The sequence below is a fragment of the Entelurus aequoreus genome, linkage group LG17, assembly GCF_033978785.1.
Source record: "Entelurus aequoreus isolate RoL-2023_Sb linkage group LG17, RoL_Eaeq_v1.1, whole genome shotgun sequence".
NCBI lineage: Eukaryota > Metazoa > Chordata > Actinopteri > Syngnathiformes > Syngnathidae > Entelurus > Entelurus aequoreus.
Window position 1 is genome coordinate 32805716 of NC_084747.1, and position 16218 is coordinate 32821933.

At 39.3% G+C, this 16218-nt stretch overlaps 1 protein-coding gene across 6 annotated transcripts in view; it reads left to right on the forward strand.

Annotated features, from left to right (window-relative positions):
- msh3 (mutS homolog 3 (E. coli)) overlaps nt 1-16218 on the forward strand; it is a 96762-nt gene that overhangs the window by 8080 nt on the left and 72464 nt on the right. For 5 of the 6 annotated variants that reach the window (XR_009821706.1, XM_062025495.1, XM_062025494.1 and 2 more), the window contains exons 4-11: nt 1165-1392; nt 1464-1580; nt 7125-7242; nt 7337-7476; nt 8063-8229; nt 12983-13092; nt 13856-13970; nt 15469-15553. Coding sequence is in view for 5 of the 6 variants with exons in the window: in XM_062025495.1 (XP_061881479.1) it covers nt 1165-1392; nt 1464-1580; nt 7125-7242; nt 7337-7476; nt 8063-8229; nt 12983-13092; nt 13856-13970; nt 15469-15553 (1080 nt within the window). In the remaining variant the exon portion in view is untranslated. The remainder of the gene's footprint in view (nt 1-1164; nt 1393-1463; nt 1581-7124; nt 7243-7336; nt 7477-8062; nt 8230-12982; nt 13093-13855; nt 13971-15468; nt 15554-16218) is intronic. The other variant, XM_062025493.1, reaches the window with a different exon arrangement.

Below are 16218 nucleotides of genomic sequence, written 5' to 3' on the forward strand. Positions count from 1 at the left end.
TTATACGGCGTCGAATGGGTGCTACAAATTGTGAGTTAAATATTAAATGTTTTCACTTTTAATATGTTTTTTGCAATTTTTAATTTTGACAGTACCACATACGATATGTTTTAATTGCTGAAACGGTTTAATAGATTTTTAAATGCGCCAGAAAATAACCCGTTTTGTACACTGTTGAGGTGATCCAATGCCCAGTAGGGCGTAAATGTGTTCCTGTATAGTATTTATCCAGCAATGGTCATGTGGTGACATAAATGATGGTATTTTGAGAGGTAATCATTGAAGTTGGACATCACTGAAGGCCGAGGTGGGAAACGCACGGCCCGCCACTGATAAAGAGAGTATGGCCAACTAAACAACAGGCGCCGTGACTACTACTAAAATGTGTGCGGATGCATGCAATTGCTGTTGTTTTGACGTTAGTTTTTCTGAGGAAAAAAACTAAAAAATGTATTTCTATATCGTTCTAAATATACTTCAGCTCATAAACCTACTATAAAACATGCTTTTATTTCCTGAAAGTATAATTTTGTGCGCACTCCGCTGCTACATTCCTGCAGTGTTTCGTTATCAGCAGGTACTCAAACAATCGTCTGACGGCGCAATAAACGTACAAAAATACACAGAACAACCAAAAAAACTATATATATATATATATATATATATATATATATATATATATATATATATATATATATATATATATATATATATATATATATATATATATATCCATCCATTTTCTACCGCTTTTCCCTTTTGGGGTCGCGGGGGGCGCTGGAGCCTTTCTCAGCTACAATCGGGCGGAAGGCGGGGTACACCCTGGACAAGTCGCCACCTCATCGCAGGGCCAACACAGATAGACAGACAACATTCACACACTCACATTCACACACTAGGGCCAATTTAGTGTTGCCAATCAACCTATCCCCAGGTGCATGTCTTTGGAGGTGGGAGGAAGCCGGAGTACCCGGAGGGAACCCACGCAGTCACGGGAAGAACATGCAAATATATATATATATATATATATATATATATATATATATATATATATATATATATATATATATATATATATATATATATATATATATATATATACACACACATACATAGTATATTTATTGATGTTTTGTATTTCAGTTACAATCCTTTCATTTGCAGATGTTGTGCTTCTCCCAGTTTGCCAAGCTAGTTGACAAAAGAGGGGCTGCTGGAAAAAGGGCCACAGAGCTCATTCCCCCATCAGACGGTGGCGCCGCCTCAAGACGCACCAAGAGTGTTTACACACCTCTAGAGCAACAGGTGATCCAGCTGAAACAGCAGCACAAGAACGCCTTGTTGGCTGTGGAGTGTGGTTACAAGTACAGGTTCTTTGGGGACGATGCTGAGGTGAGGAGTCGCTTACTATTATATACTGTATATGCAGGTGTATTGCGATTGTTACAAATGTTTGTTGTTAGATTGCAGCAAAGGAGTTGAACATCACCTGTCATCTGGACCATAACTTCATGACCTGCAGCATCCCTACACACCGTTTGTTTGTTCACGTCCGACGACTGGTGTCCCATGGCCACAAGGTACTGAAAGAGTTACTTTCACACACACGACTGTAAGGAACAATTGCACAGTATTTTTTTTCCTGAAAAATAGAGCCTTTAATATTGGGTCTTCAGTTTATACAGATTTATATAGACACAACCGATTGATTGATTGATTGATTTAAACTTTTATTAGATTGCGCAGTACAGTACATATTCCGTACAATTGACCACTACATGGTAGCACCCGAATAAGTTTTTCAACTTGTTTAAGTCGGGGTCCACGTTAATCAATTCATGGTACAAATATATACTATCAGCATAATACAGTCATCACACAAGTTAATCATCAGAGTAAATACATTGAATTATTTACATTATTTACAATCCGGGGGGTGGGATGTGGAGGGGGTTGTGGGGCGGGATGGGGGGTTAGATTGGGTTGCTATCAGCATACATCAGTCATCAACAATTATATCATCTGAGAAATGGACATTGTAACAGTGTAGGTCTCACTTCGTAGGATATGTACAGCGAGCGGTGAACATAGTGAGCTCAGAAAGCATAAGAACAAGTATATACATTTGATTATTTACATTTGATTACTTACAATCCGGGCAGCACGGTGGAACAGGGGTTAGTGCATGTGCCTCACAATACGAAGGTCCTGAGTAGTCCTAGTTTAATCCCGGGCTCGGGATCTTTCTGTGTGGAGTTTGCATGTTCTCCCCGTGACTGCGTGGGTTCCCTCCGGGTACTCCGGCTTCCTCCCACCTCCAAAAACATGCACCTGGGGATAGGTTAATTGGCAGCAGTAAATTGGCTCTAGTGTGTGAATGTGAATGTGAGTGTGAATGTTGTCTGTCTATCTGTGTTGGCCCTGCAATGAGGTGGCGACTTGTCCAGGGTGTACCCCGCCTTCCGCCCGAATGCAGCTGAGATAGGCTCCAGCACCCCCCGCGACGCCCCCCCCCCCCCCAAAAAAGGGACAAGCGGTAGAAAATGGATGGATGGATATTTACATACCGGGGAGGTGGGATGTGGTGGGGGAGGGGTTTAGGCTAGGGTTGTAGCTGCCTGGAGGTGTTCTTTTAGTGCGGTTTTGAAGGAGGATAGAGATGCACTTTCTTTTACACCTGTTGGGAGTGCATTCCATATTGATGTGGCATAGACGTAGAATGAGTTAAGACCTTTGTTAGATCGGAATCTGGGTTTGACGTGGTTTGTGGAGCTCCCCCTGGTGTTGTGGTTATGGCGGTCATTTACGTTCTGGAAGAAGTTTGACATGTACTTCGGTATCAGGGAGGTGTAGTGAATTTTATAGACAAGGCTCAGTGCAAGTTGTTTTACTCTGTCCTCCACCCTGAGCCAGCCCACTTTGGAGAAGTGGGTAGGAGTGAGGTGTGATCTGGGGTGGTGGTCTATAAGTAACCTGACTAGCTTGTTCTGGGATGTTTGGAGTCTTGATTTGAGGGTTTTGGAGGTGCTGGGGTACCAGGATTTGGTGCCAAACAACTTATTTCAAGCGAGCAAGAGCTTTCCCTTCTTTCACACACAAACATACACACACTAGAGCTATAGAATCATGCTGCGCACACTCATACGCCGTCTCACCTGGAATGAAATTTGCGCACGAGTGCTCCAACCTGGTGTCCTCCCACTACTCTTTCCACAATAATTTATCTATAAATGGTCATGCTAGTTAGCTCATGAATATGGTGATGCTTTAGAAGGGACCTCTTATGCAAAACAAACTTTTTTTACCTATGTTGTGTGTTTGGGATCTGCATAAGTCCCGAAATTTTGAAATCAAGCCATGGAGGCATTGCGGAGATATTTATAAAACAATCTTGCCTTCCTTCATACAACCAAGCCATTTAGAATTTGCGCAACTTGTGACGTTTTTCCAACATGTGACGTCAGCGGATATCTCTATATATGGTAGAGGATTACCCAAAGAGCTTTGTGCGAGTCCACCATTGTAGTCCATTAGTTCCTTATTTTTCTCTATCCTATTGTTGTGGGGCAGATTGGCTCGTACATGCACAGGCATCCTCCGCTGTTTCTATTTCTAATACAAAGTAGCGTATGGTTTTAACATAAATCTGTCAGTAGACTCTATATGGAAGCACTAAAAACTACAACATGGATGACGTGGAGAAGATGCTGTCGAAGTGAAGGCACGTGAAATAAGATCGTCCACAAAATGTTACATCCTAAAGAGATGGTCAGAAAGTGGTTTGAAGATGGTCTGTAAAACATTACCTATGCAAAATTTGGGCTAAAAAAACACCATTACATTTAATGTAGACCACAAGGCAGTGTTTTGAAAATAGAAAAAAATCATCATATGACCCCTTTAAAAGACTGTCAAAGAATGATGGAGATGACAACATTTGCAGATTGGCGCTTGTAAACGAACACTAGCATAAGTCCGCTGACAATGGAGGTCATTGGATTTTTGCCGCCATAAACCCCTTTAAAAACATTCAAAAACAGCCAACATTGCTACATATACATGTCGTGACCTGAATATTAACCACGTATAAGCGATATTGTTATTATAAGTCCTAACGTTAGGGGACTACTTTTAGCGGTGCAATGATCAAAGAGAGGTAACTAACTTTTATGCAGCTATTAACATACCCAACTGCAGCTGCTGCATTGCCTTTGAGTTGCTAAAAGTTAATTCTAGATTATAAATCAGGGGCCGTACTTATCAAGCTTCTTAGAATTACTCCTAAGAAGTCTGCTAAGAGTTGACTTAAGAGTAAATAAATTCTTCGCTGAAAGCTGCACTTAAAAGTTAGTTATCAAGCGTCTTACTCACACTTTCAGCGAAGTGTAGGAAAATCTTAAGTGTCACACTCAGAGCTGAATTACGACATTACTATGTGCCGTAAACGGAGTTTTAGGTGACGTCATTTCTGTGTCCATAGAAATGACCAATCACGGAAGGGAATCCGTTGTCTAAGAATAAAGAAATATCTTGGAAATATTTAAGTGGACAATGGGAGTGTATATTTTGACAATAAACTACAAAATAATACAAAACAAACTAGTCCCCGCCGGCACTCACGCTACCGCTCCCTCTCTTCTATCGCCCACACACTCACTGACGTCACTCACCTCACGGCCACACACATACGCTACTGTCATAACATTTTCTTTCCAATTCATTAATTAGGCAACTAATTTGAAACTGGTGTGGGTGGCTCTATATATACTAGCCCACTGCAGCCACATGCAGAAATCAACAAAGAATCGAAAAGTATTAAATCTGTGACAAAAATAATATCCGCTCTGTCTAAACGATACCGTTTGATCAGCTGCTCGTCATCAAAAAAAAACAACAACATTGTTCCGTTCCCTGAACGTTCGCGCACGTCTCTCGCCTCAGTGCCATCCCCTGCTGGCAAATCCTAACCACTTAAGACACCTCTGAAGGTCTCTTAAATATCGTGGAGAGTAGGAGTGATTCTTAGACTTAAGAACGTTGATAAAAAGCTTTTATTCTTAAGTTTGAGAGTAGGACTAAATTTCGCAAATTCTCAGGACTTAAGTGTAAAATGGCACTCTAAGAAGCTTGATAAGTACGGCCCCAGGTCTCTCACTTGTATAGTAGAAGGATGTGGCCATAAACCGAGAAGTTGGTCAACTTGACATCCAACTTATACCCGGAGATGGCGAAAAAGACACAAAAAAACGATTTTTAAAATTTTCGTTAACCTTGAGAGGATTAAGATTAAATCTTCATCTAAACGGGAAGAAATGAACATCCCATAAGTCGGCATGCCATTGAGAGCAGAGTTAGAATCAGCTTTATTGGCCAGTTTTGTTTAACACACAAGGAATTTGACGTGGTAGACTCTGCTTTTTTTGTTCAATGAAAGAAACAAAGAAAGAGCACAATGCCGCGTGATTGTTTTATTATGTACGTAGTTTGTATATCTTGCTCAGCACTTAGCAATTGCTCGTATTCTGTCACGTGACTTCTTCCCGGAAGTAAAAAACAGCCAAGGCAAGATGGCTGTTGTCCAGCAAGCAGCACACAAACTCTCTGAGTAGGCAAGGGACCAAAAGCTTCCTGCAAAAAATAAAACTTTGCAATGGAATAGATCCCTATACTTAGAGATTTCTCAAGTGATATCAAGCGTAATCAGTTGATGGAGTTCTCCGACATATTGAACTATCTAGTGCTCCAGACGTCATTCTACACAAGAAAACAGATGACAATTTGGAAAAGCATGGAGGCCTACAACTTCTTTGTAGATGGCTGGGTCCAGGACATTGTTTTTTTAGACTCTTTCAGATAAATATGCATCGTGTTTGCTCGGGTAGGGTTGTATTTTATGATTTAACTTTGTGTCTGCAGCCATGTTTGTTGCCTTGTTGTTGCACGCATCGTTTACGAGTATGCGTGTTATTCCCTGTCTTTATCAAAACATAACTATAGATCTCAACGTTGTGTATGTTATGAAAGCTTCATCAATGATTGCTGCCTTTGGTAAAAGCTTTTTTTTAGGTTTTTCTCACATTTGCTTTCTTTTATTTAGACTCGCCGAGTTGGTGGTGCTTTACGAAACACTGGTAGCAAAAATGTGTTTTAAGAAATACAAGTGATATCAGGATAATACTTATATGGGAAATACTAAACATTAAAAGTATATCAAACAAACTTTTTACGAAGTGATCACTGCAAACTCGTGCAATGTTCAACTCTGCTTCCTCGGACTAAAGTGTAAGCTGCTTTTGTTGTTGCTGTTTCATAAAGTCTTGCACTTTTCCGCCCTTTTTGATTATTTCTTGAGGAACTCTGAAGAAATGTTTATACTTTACGCGATTTGAACCGATCGTACAGGTGAAAACAACACAATTTTTCTTTGAGAAAGGTTAAATGGCGCTGAGCACTTATTGAGAACAGACGCTGGCTTGACCACCACACCTATGTAATGAGCCGGGCATGACGTCATGTAAATCCAAGCAATAGTGCCGCATGATGCTTAGTGTTTCACTAAAGATAGATCTGCTTAGCACCCAGCTTTTAAAACTTGTAGCTTATCCTCTGTATATTAAGTCTAAAAAATATATGGTTCTGGATCATCATTTGTCCCAAAGTAGTTATTGTTGTCTCTCATGAAATCTGCCATGAGTAGTAGTGTTGTTGTTGTTGTTGTTGTAGAAGGGAAAAAGCGAACGCTGTGATGCGTCTGTGAAATAAATACGCCGCTGTGTGCTGAAAATGTGCAAAATAGGAAATATGTCATGTTATAATGAATGTGCCCGTTACTATGTTGCATATATACTTACAGCGTGTATAGAAAACGATGATGGAGGCTTATTATTGTTTTTAGAGCACTTTATAGGTGAAAATAGAGTGAATCCCTTTACTTCAATTGTGAGCTGACTTTTGCTAGCGTTAGTGCTAGCGTAAGAATGCATAAAAAAACAAAAACATCTGTGTTCTTGTCTTACATAAGGATTGTGAATGATAGACAAAATTTCCGAAAAAAAGGCAGTTCCCTTTTAAAGACAAGAAAGATTTATAATACATATTACTGTACGTTGTCCTTTCCTGTGTAGGTGGGTGTTGTCAAGCAGACTGAGACGTCCGCCATCAAAGCGTCAGGGGCCAATAAGAATGCTCTGTTCACTCGGCAGCTCAGTGCGCTGTACACCAAGTCCACACTTGTGGGGGAGGGTATCCTTTAAAACTCTTAATGGCCTCAAATGACCAGTATTGTTATGTGTGTTTGTAGCATTCTCTCCAGCATTATCCTCAACAGCCTCTTGAGATGTAAACCCAGTCTGCAGACTGGATGATCATGAGGAGGGTGGCGGTCATGATGCTGTGTTGGAACCTCCTGACAGCTTCCTGTTGTGTGTCAGTGAAAACTGGAACACGTTGAAGAAGCAGCTCACTGTGGGACTAGTGGTGAGTTTCATTCTCAGACATTGATTGTTTGTCCAAGTCATATTATGCAGAAATGAAGCCACACGTGCCAAAAAGGACTGTAATAAATCTTACTGGAATGATTTTGCCATTGTCTACATCCAAAAATAAGTTCACGCTGAAATGGTTTATGCATTTATTTGTCAAAAAATGACTTGGGCCCTGATTTTAAGAGGGTGACAATATGAATATTTTTTTTCTAAAAGCTTTTTTTTCATTAAATTACATAAAAAAAAAAACATTAATTCTAATGAGATTACTGTTTTTGTAACATTGTTTTGGACATTTCTTTAAAATAACTTTTATCTTAAATATTCAACTTTATTCTTGTAAGATTATAAGTTTTTTCTGACGTTTTTGGTTTTATAATGTGGACATTTTCCTTATGATGCAACAGAAGTTCCCTGGTGTCATCTAACGTGTACTTTAATCATTTATTTACATTATTTTACCCATATCCCCCTTAAATGTCTTATTTCTATTTTTTATTATTATTTTTAAATCCCGTTAGTTCGTCGGGATGTACCAGTAATGTAGTGGCTGAGTGTGTATTTCATACGTGCTGCAGGCAGTTCAGCCCATCACGGGAGATGTCCTGCTGGACTCTTTCATCGATGGTCAGTCTCGCTCGGAACTTGAGAGCCGTGTCTTGAAGATCAACCCTGTGGAGATCCTGGTGCCCTCGGACCTCTCGGAGCCAACTCACAGACTCTTGCAGAGCATCACTAATGCCAGGTAGCCACTAGGAGGCAATGTGGACCTATTTAGTGCACCACAGAGTGTTCTTTATTATGCTTCTTTACTTTTCAATGAACGTTTTTTTTCTGTTGTGTTTATGAAAAGCCATTATAGAAAATAATATATTTACATTATTGGCATTATTTGTGAAAAGGGAGTCGGAACAGTACTAGATACACTTTTCTATACATTTAGAATGAAGTATAATCAATTAAAATGTTCAATTTGGAGAAAAAAAAATCCTTAAGGTTATCTTTCCTTATTTATTCCAACACACTCACACACACTTCCTACTAATGTCACCATACGAAAACACAAACTTGTTGCACTGACAGTCTGCATAGAACATCTTCCCACCAGTTGAGCCGACCGACTCCCTCTGGGGTCTGCCTCTTACTGCATTATGTAGAAATGAAAATTAAAATGACAGAGTGGGAGGGAGTGAAGTGAGATTAGATAAGGGTGATTGGATAAATGGAAGGATGCCTATAGCTTTCTCCCACATCTGTTGCTTCCTTAATATTGCATATTTGCCATTCTTCACCCTAATTTGTCTTTTCTTTATTATTTATGTTATTTGTTTGGGTGTTTTATTTGAGTGCACTATTTGACTCCAGCCAGCAAAGGTGCTGTTGAGTCAATCTCAACCATTTTGCTGTCTAGAGAATGATAACATTACGTCAGCTTTGGCAAGCTGAGCTAGACCCAGGTTGCAGTATTCTGCTCAAAACAACACTGGCATTTAAAAGGAAGTTTAGAACAGTCCAAGACTGATCAAATTAAAAATACTGTTAAAATTGAAATATTTTGGATTAATTCCAAAATTAAAGCAAGCAATATATATAAAAAAAGTGATAATGAGTTACATTTTAATAATCCATCCATCCATTTAATAATATAAAATGTTTTTTCCTCAACCATCTCATTTAAATGTATTCTAATCAATTTATTTTTGCCTGTTACAGAGTGTTGTCACTCTTTGCTGATGTAATTAGCGCCCTTTAAAATAAATACATAAATAGATCACGTATGGTTCATCATTCAGCTGACTTGGCAAACTGGGCCTCTCCAGGGCCAAAGGGTGACACCGAGCCCCTGGCAACAGACTTGTGTATCCACTGAGAGACAGGTAATGAGTCCCACTGAGGTTGGTTCGTTGGTAGCACGGTGCAATGTTAGCAGCTTTAGCCTGCAGTTTACAGTCGTGAGCAGAAATTGAGCGCATTTTAAAAAGATCACTGAATGAGGCTGTTACATCCTTAATTCTCCAAAGTTTTTTTTTTTCAAGTTGATAAGTGACTCCTGTGAGGATGAGATGGCAGTAATGTTCTCCCACAGTCTACAGCCGCAAACTAAACTAGCTTAGCTTTTATTAAATGTCCTAATCTGTTAAACACTTCAATATCCCAGCTTGCTTTTGATGGATCAGTACAATCATAGCTGCATCTCTTTCTGTCCCTCCCGATGGAGTCTACAGTGCTGATTGACAAAAATTGGCCACAAAATTAGGGACATCTGTACTACAATCACTGTATAAAAATGGCTTTTACAGGTTTAATAATGCTCACATCTTGCAAAGAGGTATTATTTTCAACAATATGTCTGTGGTTGAAGTTTAAGAAAATACAATGCATGGTACAGACAGCTATTTATAATATAGTGCCTCCTCTTGTAACTTAACAGCCAAAATATTAAAAATAGCTCTTAGTATGACGCAATGCACTTCACACCACTGCAAAATATGTGATCCCAATAGTATTTTTACTTAAAGGCCTACTGAAATGAAATGTTTTTATTTAAACGGGGATAGCAGATCCATTCAATGTGTCATACTTGATCATTTCGCGATATTGCCATATTTTTGCTGAAAGGATTTAGTAGAGAACAACGACGATAAAGTTCACAACTTTTGGTCGCTGATAAAAAAAAGCCTTGCCCCTACCGGGAAGTAGCGTGACGTCACAAGCTGGAGTGCTGCTCACTTTTCCCTATTGTTTACACCAGCAGCGAGAGAGATTCGGACCGAAAAAGCGACGATTACCCCATTAATTTGAGCGAGGATGAAAGATTTGTGGATGAGGAAAGAGAGAGTGAAGGACTATAGTGCAGTGCAGGACGTATCTTTTTTCGCTCTGACCGTAACTTAGGTACAAGGGTTCATTGGATTCCACACTTTCTCCTTGGATCACAGATTTGTATTTTAAACTACCTCGGATTCTATATCCTCTTGAAAATGAGAGTCGAGAACGCGAAATGGACATTCACAGTGACTTTTATCTCCACGACAATACATCGGTGAAACACTTTAGCTACGGAGCTAATGTGATAGCATCGGGCTCAAATGCAGATATAAACAAAAGAAATAAACCCCTGACTGGAAGGATAGACAAAAAATCAACAATACTATTAAACCCTGGACATGTAAATACACGGTTAATGCTTTCCAGCTTGGCGAAGATTAACAATGCTGTTGCTAACGACGCCATTGAAGCTAACTTAGCAACAGGACCTCACAGAGCTATGATAAAAACTTTAGCGCTCCACCTACGCCAGCCAGCCCTCATCTGCTCAACACCCGTGCTCACCTGCGTTCCAGCGATCGACGGAAGGATGAAGGACTTCACCCGATCATCCGTGCGGTCGGCGGCTAGCGTCGGCTAGCGTGTCTGCTATCCAAGTCAAAGTCCTCCTGGTTGTGTTGCTACAGCCAGCCGCTAATACACCGATCCCACCTACAACTTTCTTCTTTGCAGTCTTCATTGTTCATTAAACAAATTGCAAAAGATTCACCAACACAGATGTCCAGAATACTGTGGAATTTTGAGATGAAAACAGAGCTTTTTTGTATTGGATTCAAAGGTGTACCAATACTTCCGTTTAACTAGTGACGTCACTCGCATATGTCATCATACAAAGACGTTTTCAACCGGAAGTTTAGCGGGAAATTTAAAATTGCACTTTATAAGTTAACCCGGCCGTATTGGCATGTGTTGCAATGTTAAGATTTCATCATTGATATATATACTATCAGACTGCGTGGTCGGTAGTAGTGGGTTTCAGTAGGCCTTTAATACATAAGATAACAAAATTGAGCATTATTATCTTTGCAGAGGCAGAATGTTTGATCCAGTGCTTGTCATATATTGCATTAGATTGGGAGGGTATTTATTTTATTTATTGAAGTGTATATTTTACCTACAAATGTCACAAAGAAGGCACAAAATACTTTAGAGACAGATATTACTATATTAAACAGAGTATAAGACAACTCATTTTTAAGGCCTAATTTTGGAGAAAAATACTCCTTTGGTACCTCGTTGAATTTTAGAACACTTTTTCAGCGGGTCTTTGTGTCGTGGCTTTATCTTTTCAGGTCACCAGAATGCATGAGTGACAAGAAGAAAAGCTCGGACTCGCTTGTATATAAGTCATTTTGCCGCCACCTGTTGGTTTACATGACATGTCGTCACCTTCCTAATATAACGGTCAAAGTCATTTTTTAGAATTATTTTACACTTAAATCAGCTCTTCATGAAAGAAAATAGCTGGGTTTGGTGTTTCTTTTGTCAAAAATGACTGAGAACATTATTATTAGAAGGTGACAATGTTCAAAAATCTCTAGATCAGGATCATAAAATTACCCGTTTCTTTCAGACTTTATTTAAAAGGAAAACATACCTTATCTTTTATGCCTCACATGTCTTGGCTTTTTATTTAAAGCTGAATTGTAGGGTGGCCAGTTCTGCGGGAGTGGTGGGAGATTGGACATCAGGACGTGTGTGCTCAGGGGTTTGCTGGTACCAGGTTAGGTTCGCCTGTGAAATTCATGGTGCATTTTGGCTTCATTCCGGGGTTTAACTGAAGCCTGATGTTCCAAGCCTTTTTGTGATCAGTGCATTTTGAGCACAGGAAGCGAAATAACTTATTGTAACAACTGATATGAAGAAGGGTTATGAGTAAATAAGCTTTGCTTCTTCCTATTGCCATTCGGACATGTTGAATGGTGACCTGTAAACAAGATATTCTGATGCAACTTTGTAAGCATGTTTGAATGGCAGTTATCAGAAGGCTCTTAAAAAGCAAAATATTCTGTAAACTGTATGTTAAATTAGGTCACTAAGGTGATTGACAGGAAATTAAACATCTGTATTGACATCAGGGATTTAGAGAAATCGCTTTGGTAATTCCTTGACATTATCAGTCTTCATGCAACGCTTACTACCTGCACAAATAGCGACAGTCCCCTGAGGCATAATGTTTATTTATTTCATGAGTATAAGGGAAATAATAACGGAAATAATTGGCTAAATATCCTATGACCCCGACTTGAGACATTTTTCAGCTGGTTTTATGTTTGCTAGAAGTGCTTCACTTTCTCTGCATCAATACAAATTCATAATTTAGTTAGGGGTGACTGGTTAAATAATTTATGAATGTTACTGGAATAATAACATTGTTGCACCGAGTCTGACCAGCGGTGGAAGTGATGAACCACAGTCCGTGTGTGTGTATTAAGAGATGGATAAAAGAAAACGGCATCCTTAAGGCACGTGCTTGCCTTGGTTGCCCTGGCAACAAAAGATCAGATAAACCCAACGAGTCCTTGAAAACAGCATTGCAGCGCAGCTGAATGGAGCAAGGGGGAGATGGGATGCAGTGTGTGTATGCGTGCAGAAAAAAAAGATGGATACAGGGTTGTCTTTTTATTTTCCTCTAGTAGAAAATGTGTATTTCTGTTGTTTCTCTTCAGTGCTAAGGCTGACGACAAAGTGCGAGTTGAGAAGAGGGACAGCGCCTGCTTTGAGTTTGCCTCTGCAATGAACACAGTCACTGAATTCTATTGCCACAACCAGGTTGAAGGTGTGTCTGCCGGTGTGTTAAGCTTCGGCATTAATACAACTACTTTTTTTCTTTTTTTTGTTGCTAAAACCGCTCCTGCTCACTACTCCCCTCACCTCCCAGGGGGTGAACATGGGGATGGGTCAAATGCAGAGGATAATTTCAGCACACCGAGTGTGTGTGTGTGACTATCGTTGGGAATTTAACTTTAAAAAAAGTTGACCACAAAAGCTGGTGAAACTGCAAATTGATCAAAAATGCTTTGTTCCTTCATTTTCCCAATAATAATCTGTACTTGTATTAACTGTACAGGCAATGTTTAAGTAACATTTAAATTTGAACATTCTTAACTGTGTAAAATTAACTTCATCACTAGTAAATTATTGTTAAGTAATATTATCTAAAAAAAAAAAGGATTTACATTTTGAAGTTGCCGGACACCAGACATAACACTGACTTTGCGCTGTGCATTACATTCTTTTTTAATTGATCATATCAACATACTTAGTAGCCAGGACAAAGACGAGTTTTACCGCCTTACATTACATTTTAGGGATAATTTTTGCTCTTATGGTCATCATCACACTTTTCCTGTTTTCATCATTGGTACATTTCTGTGGCGGAATTTTAAAAAAAAGCACATAAAAAGAACTTGCGGAGTTAATTTTGTCAATGCTTACAGAGCTGAACTCTTAGAGTTTATGAAGTTTTGATATGATGATTTTTTTGTGCAAGTTTTTCCACCCAGATATTTTCCAAACAGTGTAAGCTTTGTGTCCTCCAGGCTGTCACTCTCTATCCAGTGTGGTGTCCCTGGAAAGCCCAGTAATCTGCTGTTTGGGACCTCTCATCCAGTACCTTCAAGAGTTTAGCTTGGAGAGAGTGCTTAGGAGTGAAAGGTAGAGTCCAAACAAACTTAAACCCTTCCAAAAGACTAAATGGTTAAGTGAATACAATTGCTTTGTATTTACATGGACTGTGTACACACGTGTTGATTACCAGTTTTTGTGAAAGAGGAACATTTTTTCTGGTCCAATTTAGGTCCGATAGCATTTTAGGTAATGTTCAGTGCATCCGGAAAGTTTTAGCAGCGGCTCACTTTTTCCACATTTTGTTATGTTGAAACCTTATTCCAAAATTTAATAAATTAATATTTGAATAAAGATACAAAAAATGTAAATACCATGTACATAAGTACTCACAGCTTTTGCGCAATATTTTGTTGATGCATCTTTGGCAGCAGTTACAGCCTGAAGTCTTTGAATACGATGCCACAAGCTTGGCACACCTATCTTTGGGCAGTTTCACCCATTCCTCTTTGCCCATTCCTCTTTGCAGCGCCTCTCAACCTCCTTCAGGTTGGATGGGAAGCGTTGGTTTTCATCCATGATGTACATTGCTGCATTCATCTTAGTTTAGTCAGGAAGATGACCAAAAACCTTGTGGTCACTCTTGTCAGAGCTACAGCATTCCTCTGTGGAGAGAGGAGAACCTTCCAGAAGGACAACCGTCTGTGCAACGATCCACCAAACGGGCCTGTATGGCATAGTGACCAGACAAAAGGCAATTCTAGTAAAAAGTTTGCCAAAATACGCCTGAAAGACTCCAGACCATGAAAAAATAAAATTCTCTGTTCTGATGAGACAAATATTGAACTCTTTAGCATGAATGCCAGGCATCATGTTTGGAGGAAACCAGGCATCACCAGGCCAATACCATCCCTACAGGGAAGCATGGTGGTGGCAGCATCATGCTGTGGGGATGTTTTTCAGCAACAGGAACTGGGAGACTAGTCAGGATTGAGGGAAAGATGATTGCAGCAATGTATGAAGACATCCTAGATTAAAACCGATGCTTCCCATCCAACCTGATGGAGCTTGAGAGGTGCTGCAAAGAGGAATAGGCAAGGAAAAATGAGCAAAACTGCCCAAAGATAGGTGTGCCAAGTTTGTGGGATTTTACACAAAAAGACTTGAGACTATAATTGCTGCCAAAGGTGCATCAACAAAGTATTGAGCAAAAGCTGTGAATACCTTTTGTACATGCTTTTTTGAATTTGTTTAATACATTTGCAAAATTAAAGAAAAAATATTTTTTACATTGTCACTATGGGGTATTATCTCCTAAAATGTTGATGACAAAAATGAATATATTCAATTTTGAAATAAGGCTGTAACATAACAAAATGTGGAAAAAGTGAAGCGCCGTGAATACTTTCCGGATGCACTGTACACCTTCAAAGGGTACCACTTTGTGTTCACATTACACAGGTCAAATTAACCACTTTGAGGATTTGAAGCAACCCAAACTGAGGACCGAGGACACACTTGGCAACCACTGTATTCAGCAATGTTGTGTTGCCGCTGCTATATGATACAATGGTTTTGTCTTATGCAGCTCCTTCCAACGTCTGAGTTGTGAGTCGGAGGGGATGATACTCAATGCAGCCACCCTTAAAAACTTAGAAATCCTCAACAATCAGGTATTTATTTATTTTAACTTTTCCCATTTCACCATTTAATGTTTGGGTATTTATGTTGTGCATGTTTCACTCAATATTTCATTCTCACCAAATCAAGTACAGTGGTGCCTCGGTTTTTGTTAGTAATCCATTCTAAAAGGTATTACCAAGAACAAATAGTACGAAAACCGTATTTTTTTTTTCATAAGAATTGACATTTTTATCTTCATTACACATAAGGACAATTGGAATATATATTACACAATCAATAACTAATTTAGAAAATCTTACTGTCATGCTGGCCATTAAACTTGTACTGTATACACCTAAATTAGACTTCTGCATTTAAAACTTGAAAGTGAAAACAACATGTTTTCACACTGGGAACAGCTTTCCAGCACCCATAATGCAATTACGCGGACAGGGAGATTTTATAGATTTCAAGCAAAATGTTCTGTGTGCATGCAAAGTCAGAAACTGCCAAGTTTAATTCAGATCTGTTTCAGATTGCGCATTAATCATATATCTAAATTCAAAGTTTTTTGTAGTATTATTGTCTTATCCAAGCCGATCAGGCTGTATGTACGATTGTTATGCATTTTATATTCCCTTGCACCTACAAGTAGGTATAGTAGGGTTGTGCACATGAACAACAAATGCAACTTGTTTGCTAAAGCCGTCTCCGC